The 7,500-nt window shown below is 39.2% G+C and overlaps 1 protein-coding gene across 1 annotated transcript in view; it reads left to right on the forward strand.

Annotated features, from left to right (window-relative positions):
* The window catches only part of LOC137988059 (neuromedin-U receptor 2-like), a 6,502-nt gene extending 2,995 nt beyond the window's left edge, over positions 1-3,507 (forward strand). Inside the window, exon 2 of the mRNA XM_068834119.1 lies at positions 2,383-3,507. Within this exon, the coding sequence (XP_068690220.1) occupies positions 2,383-3,291 (909 nt within the window). The 3' untranslated portion in view covers positions 3,292-3,507. The remainder of the gene's footprint in view (positions 1-2,382) is intronic.
* Positions 3,508-7,500: the final 3,993 nt, after the last annotated feature.

Below are 7,500 nucleotides of genomic sequence, written 5' to 3' on the forward strand. Positions count from 1 at the left end.
AATAAACACTAGAATATACTTTCATTACCTCATTACATATTACTTGAAAGCGACCAACAATTAGTTCTTTTGTAAAATTCCAACAATCAATAACATGACCTTGAGCAGGCGTTATTGTTCCATGCTGGACAGGTAACCAAATTTGTGACTGATTAACCTTACTTTAAACTTCTTCCTCTCGGGTTCTATCTTCTATAGCAAATTTTCATTCAGCGCAATTACGCAAGTTTAAGAAACAGCTAGTAAACTCGAATACGTTTTCTTGGAAGAAAATATATATGGGCTTTTATTCACAGAGGTCGAGGTCCGTAACTTAACTTACACTACTAATTTTTTGCACTTAAATGGTTCGCGTGAGAGCGAAGTACAATGACGTCACTGAATTTCATGGAAAAATAAAAACAAGGTGTCGTAGCTTGCACTTTGGAGTGTAAGACAAGGTTGATGACAAATTGCCCAAGACGAAAACTGAAAGAGGTGTGTCCAAGGTACTTTATTTGCCCTGCTTTGAAATTCTTTTCATCAGTTGAAATTAATACGTTTTGCAGCAACCGGTTTCCTGTTATCATATTGGCTGGTTTTTGTTAAAAACGGGAACAAAAGTCTGCTATATTACTTCATTTACCTTCTTGTTTTTGAACAAACGCCAAACAAATTTTAAACTTACTTGAAATGACAATTAAACTAAGAAAAACAGGATGACTATATTCGTGCAAAGCTGTAACAGTTTGTCTATTTTCCCCAGTCGTTGTCATCTCCTTCACTTTTCTTCTCTTTAATCTCCTTTTGTTTTTTATTTTCGTACTCTAAGGCATTTTTTACTGACATTTCAAATTTCAAACTTTAAGAAATGTTAAATTTTCTCATTCGCTTAATTTGGGCTTCCTTCTTGTATTCTAAAACCTTATTGTCGTTGCTCGGATTTTTAAGCAAATATTTTAGTCTCTTATTGTTTCAAAATTCTTATTGTTTCAAAAATGTTGTCGGTCAAATCCGTTTTTACCTTAAAGGTTAAAGTCGTGATCTGTATTTTACCTAGGTTAAATATACACTCTACCTAGTTAAGATTGAAAACACCTGCACCTTCCCTCGAGCTCTGCCTTACGCATCTCAACACATCTTCTTAATGTTTCATATCACCTTATCGGCTTCTGTATTCATACACTGATCGATTTAATCTCAACATTACAACAAAGTTAGGGAACACAGAACTGTACTGTGCACTTACCGGTGATCGAGCTCGGACCTTCCAGATCTATAGTCCTGTGTCTTCACCACTACATTACGACAACGAACATGCGCAACCCAACACTGGTCTTTCCATTAATTACTTTTGTATGGTAAGTCAATTGATATCTATGCATAAAGACCAACACTAATTCTGACCTGACCCTAATTTTTCTCTAGGCTTAATTTAGGCTTCAAAAAAGTTTCTTCAATCTATCTGAGTGCGTATTCAAACTGGGGAAAATGAGGATCACCAATTTAACCTAGGTTAAAACGGATTCAACCTGAGAACGGATTTTACCGGCAACATATATGCGGAATTTTATGATCTTGAACTTGGACTTGAACATTTAAAGGACTCGACAAATAAAAAATGTGGTCTTTATGTATCACATTATTGGCACATATCGTTTGAAGAAAAGAGCCAAGTTTCTGGAAACCTATACATAGTCAAAACATTTCGATTTCCGCTCTTTGACAAACGTGTAACAGGTATAGATTATTTTCGGTCTTACAGTTAGCGGGACGTAGAATAGCATTAAAGTATTTTGGGTAGATTATAAAGAACCTATAAGGAAAAAGGTAAGTTTTGTGTGCGCTTTTAAAACAACCCAGAAATGTGTGCATAGGGTTGAAACATAGGCTGTTTCCTCAATGTCTTCTCAAAGATAGCGTCCATTTGTGGATAACTATTCAGACTCATCAACTCGGGCTTCAGTTGTGCTCGATGTCAATGCGACACTTAGAGGCCGCTTTTATTGGTTCTCTATGTGTTACTTCATTTTAAGCTTCTTTATCAAAATTACATTTTAGCACGGAATGTGTATACGAATAATCACGATGTTTCGTGCAATTTGGGACAAAAAAAACTTGTAAGTTTTTTAAGAAAAAACAACTAAACTGCATGAGCCCAGAGGTCGTAAATCTACCAGTGTTTAATATTTTCAAATTATACGAAAGAAATTGTGGCTACTTATTGGTAATATACAGGGTGGTCATTGGCCAATCAGAATGCTTGGTTTGTTACGTTCAGTTTTTGTACTGAATTACCTCTTTCCTCTCTTTTGTATTGTGTTACCTAAAAACTTAATTTCTTTTAGGCAATCTCTAACTATCAGGCTAATGTTCTAATCGTTGTTTTCTTTCTTCCTGTAGATGGCCAATGATTCTCATTACCAAAACAGAACAGATAGTCCAAATTCCGAGTTCTGTTCTTCATCTGAGTGCATTGCCTGGCTGACAATACTTAACATCGAAGCTGTTGCTATAGTGACCATGAATGCTCTTACAATCATTATTTACCTGAAAGAGCGAACCCTTCGAAAGCGTAGCATGTACCTGGTGATTAACCTGGCGGTTGCAGACATGTTTGTTACATACAACGTGATCGTTGAGATTTTGCTCTTGGGTAACATTTGTAACTTTTGGACGATTACCCTGTATAAGAGGCTTGGGATCTCCGAAATAGTTATTACCAGTTTGGTATTCTTCTTTCCAACAGCTTCTGTAACAAACCTTACTGCTATTTCTTTGGAGCGGATGCACGCAACGTTTCGTCCATTTAAGCATCGCCTCATCAAAAAGAAGATGTTTGGAGCAGCTGTTGCGGGTGTTTGGTTTACAGCTGCCCTGTCTACAGCCATCGCTTTGTCAGCACTTCGTTTAGATATCACTATTTTCTTTTACGTGCAAGTCGCACACTCCTTGTTCCTTTTAGGGTGTCTTTGTATTATACTTGTTTCTTACTTGTCCATCGCTATTAAATTTTACTGTGGAACTCATCCTCAACATCATTGTGCAACCAGTAAAGCAAGAAAAGTGACCAAGACACTGTTCATTGTGACAATTGTATCGTTAATACTAGTGCTGCCATATAATATTGTCCGTATTGGTTTTTACGTTGAACTACGTTCAGGCGAAAGGTTAGAAACAATTTTTCATCAAATTAAAAGAAATTTCAATTTAATGGAATCTTTCTTTTGCTTATTTTTTGCAAACTCTTTTATAAATCCATTGTTATATGCATTAAAAATGCCAGAGTTCAAAAGAGCTCTGTTTTTATAATTGCGTTGTAGATCTCACTCGGAGCCAGTTCAGGTTTTTCGTCTTAATGACATTTAAAGTCGTGAGAATTCACTCAGTTAACTGGTGAATATATGTTTACTATAAAGTATATAAAAACTGAGGGTTTTAAACTAAATTTTGTCCGACTACTCTCTTTTTTTTTAAATTTTATTGAAGTTAATGCAAAGGAAGATCTGTGGAAATGCATGCATGCTAAGATTGGTCCATTCCAATATATTAAAGTTTGTAAGCAATTGTTTGCTCTTATGTTTTTGCCTCGCGCGATAGTCGCGTTTGCGATAAAATACTCTTTCTAAGCCTACAGTGAATTTCGAGATAATGTTGACGTATGTATGTATTTGTGCCACAGTGTCACAGTGTCACATGGTTTGGAGAGCTGCATGGCGCGAACAAAAACAGGCGCGCGAGAAATGGACTCGCAAAATAGACGTGCGCTCGTCGGCTAAGTATCAGGCGATATTCCGATCGATAGACTGCCCACTTTGTCCACCATCTCGTCTCACCTTATGATCTTGGTCTTTGCCCAGTCAGATCCTTCCACAACAGCTTTGCCTTGTAGCTATGGCGGAACAGGCGAATCCATACGCTACGTCGGCTAAGTATAAGGCGATATTCCGATCGATAGACTTCCCACTTTGACCACCATCTCGTCTCACTGTATGATCTTGGTCTTTGCCCAGTCAGATCCTTCCACAACAGCTTTGCTTTGTAGCTATGGCGGAACAGGCGAATCCATACGTTACCGAACTCTAGAAGAGTTGGAATGAAAAGATGATTCCCAACATTGTCAAGCGTATGTGAGAAACACACAACGTTGAGCATTTTAGGAAATATAAATGCAATCCTATCCAACGTTGCCATCTTCCACCATCTCTCATGGCTGCGAGCAACGAATTGGCCTTGACTCCATAATCAACTGATAGGCACTGATTAAGCACTTGTGCAATATCATCGGCATTTACTGATGTGGAACATATATCAATTCTGACGAGACGTTGAATAATCGACCAATTATCGTCAAGGAAACGCACGATCACAGCAATTGCTTCTCCTTGTCGTATACTTCCGTCAAAAATCATCGAAACATCTCTTGTCATGTCATTCTGACCAGGCAAAGTCAATTCATTTTTTATCCTTTCGACTTCCTGCTTGAAAACAATTGATATATGCTGACCGGAGATGAGCACTTGCTGTGAGACTGGTTGGCCATTATTCTCTAAGAGGGACCGTAGCATGTCGATTTTCCCAATTGGGATGCCAGCCCTCAGAAACTCTTCGACCACTTCGAGTCGGTAGGCCCGTTCAGTTATGAGTAGAGTGCTGTCTTTCTGCGTCCTGTCCCCCGCGCTAAAAGACTCTATAATCGTCTGATCCTTCAGCTTAGACTTCTTCAGTTTGTCTTTACCATTTCCATGTTTCTTTGAAGCCAAGTGTGTAATTACAATACTCTTCTTTGTAGACACTATTTCGCGGCATGCCAGACAAAACAACTTCCCCCGTCTTTGATTGATAGTTCTTCTCCTGGATATTGCTGAATCCGATCATGTATGCTTATGTTTTGTGCATCACAGTTTCCCCTAGTCTTATTTTTTCCACTGATTGATGGCAGAGTACGCTCTCGAGCTATCTCTGCCTTGGCTGGCTGACTTCCATTGTTCCTCGATGACAACGTGGATGACGCCTTCTTGGAACGAGTGTGATGGACTGGGTTCTAGAAGGCAACCGCTGACCTATCAAACCTATTCCCCAGCCCTCCTCGGCTCCTTTGACTAAAATAAGGGCAAAATGCGGCTTTGGACGACATAAATAAAGTCAGATTGTGCTTTTTAACACAAAATTATACAAATAATCAGTCAAAAATCCAAAATAATGCTAGCAGTGCTTTTTGGGATAAAATGTAAAAATATATATATATGCTCGCGAAGCCAAATAATGCCACAAAAGGTGCTAGCACTATCGGTAAGAGCCTAGTTTTACCTCGGCAGGTGAATTAAGTGTAGCCTCCGCTCTCTTTCCGTGACGTTTTTCCTTCCTATCTCCATTTCTTTGCGATGACCTTCTAAATAGGGAGTTTAAAGGCCCGGTCAACATTTTCTTCAACATCCGTTCGATTTTGTTGAACAGCGACGTTGAAACGTTTGCCCCCCACCCCACCCCCCTTTCAACCGTATTGCAACATGTTGAATTGAATTTGAATCGAAGATGAAACCATTTGCCCCACCCCAGCATTCAACATCGTTCAACAAAATCGAACGGATATTGAAGCAAACGTGGAAGTCGTGTGCCCGCGCCTTAAGGTGATTCCCTAGAAATAGAACTTGTGATAGATTTCCGATGAAACTTCGCGCTCTGTTGTATCATGTCAAGGAGATGATAAAAATGTAATAAAGAAAAGAGGAGGGTCACCGTGCTCGTTTCCGTGGCACGAGGCTGACAAATTCGGCTATTTTAGCCACTTTGACAATTGCAGTGCATCCCCGATGTTGGACAAATTTAGCTCGTTTTTATAAATGCAATCCATGATACAAAGCGGAGCGTGGTGTCATTCGATGGTAAATTCACTTACGTACTCAAAAAAAATGTACTTGAATGGCTTTGGGATTACCTATCACTCCAAAATAGATTTAACTTGAGCGTGGGCTGTTCGACTCGTAATGGCTCCTTCTGTGCAATTTATTGAAATTGCCAAAAAACTGGCCACGGATTTTTGCTGATTTTTTTTACTACTCCACGAAGACACCATTCTCAACAAAAATATTAACCTGTGTAGCAAGCGTTCCTGTTTGAAAGAAGAGAACCCAAACGATTTTCTGCAAACTGGCCGCGCGAAAGTTGGGGCAGGAGACTGAGGGAACGCTTTGCAAGAAGACCCCCCATTTTTGAAAAACGCCCACCTTTTCTTGACAAGCGCTGATTGACGTCTTATCAACAAATTAGCCAATAACAGATAACCTTGTTAACACATGTTGACTTCCGTCAAAACAAACCGAGGCACCGAGGAGACACTGAGCGATGAATGCAGAATTTGTCAGTGTGATTTTAAAGTTAAATTTGTAACGACAGCTTCTCAGCCGGGTAAGAATGGTTATATTTCTTCCGAGAATTTGTTTGAACCATCGAAAATAACAGCCAATTTTCAGACCGTGTAAGCAATCCGTGAGCTCGTAAAATGCGAAATTTAGGAACGTAACTCGTAAAAAGTTCGAAGGGTAGTAAGGCTAGCTTGATAATCCACAGTACGTTGTTGGTCATATCATCACGAAATCGTAGATGAAATAGAAAGTAAAAATACTCAAAAAAATCACATGAGTGCTCAAAGGAGCCGCTTTCTTCTCAGAATATAAGAAGATTTGACAGGGGAGCTGCGTAGTTGTCTTCATTTTGTCTCAATTCATGATATAGGGCTCAAGCTTACATTCGGCAAGTTTAGCCGAGAATTTGACGACTACAATACAGCATAGTTAGTAGAGAGTTCCCCTCTACTAACTATGAATACAGTTTATTTCCTTGATCCTGAGACAGATATGGATTTTGATCGTTCGCAGGCATTTTATTAATTCATCCTGCGTAAATATAAAGTATCTATTTCAAGCGAACGAAAAGCTTACTTCAATCCAGTCCAAACTTTGCGTCGACAATAAGCGCTGCCAAAGTTTTGGTAAATCACGAATCTTTTGCTTTTAGTGAATTATGGAAACGCTTTTCCAGGGCGGCTTCAGCTGACGCGTAAATAATGTTGAATTTTCCTTGATGGATAGCGTCCAAGCAGTACAGACTTTCGTTTAAACCACAGGCTGTCATTCTCACAGAATTTACCTCAACCACTTACTTGATCGCGTATGACGCTTTGTAATGGAAATCATGATGATACTCGAGAGGCCTGTTCTTCGTTTTCTTTTATTTCGAACTCCGCAAATCATGACAAACATCTGAAAAATTAAGGTGGCTCAAAACAGTCTCAACGTTTCCAAGTAACGCTCTAATTGGAAGGATCAGCGCTACAACGCTGTATCACGTATTTGCAATATTGTGGTACCAAATGAAACACGGATTATTGCTGAACAAGATGCAGTCATTTTTGTGACATAGCACGCCACCTTGGCAACGGGGAAGCCCCGTAAAAACATCCTTTATTTTGTCTTTAATTGCGTATATCTCAAAAATGAACAAGGTGACCCCCCATTTTTT

The sequence above is a fragment of the Montipora foliosa genome, unplaced genomic scaffold, assembly GCF_036669935.1.
Source record: "Montipora foliosa isolate CH-2021 unplaced genomic scaffold, ASM3666993v2 scaffold_404, whole genome shotgun sequence".
In the NCBI taxonomy this organism is placed as follows: domain Eukaryota; kingdom Metazoa; phylum Cnidaria; class Anthozoa; order Scleractinia; family Acroporidae; genus Montipora; species Montipora foliosa.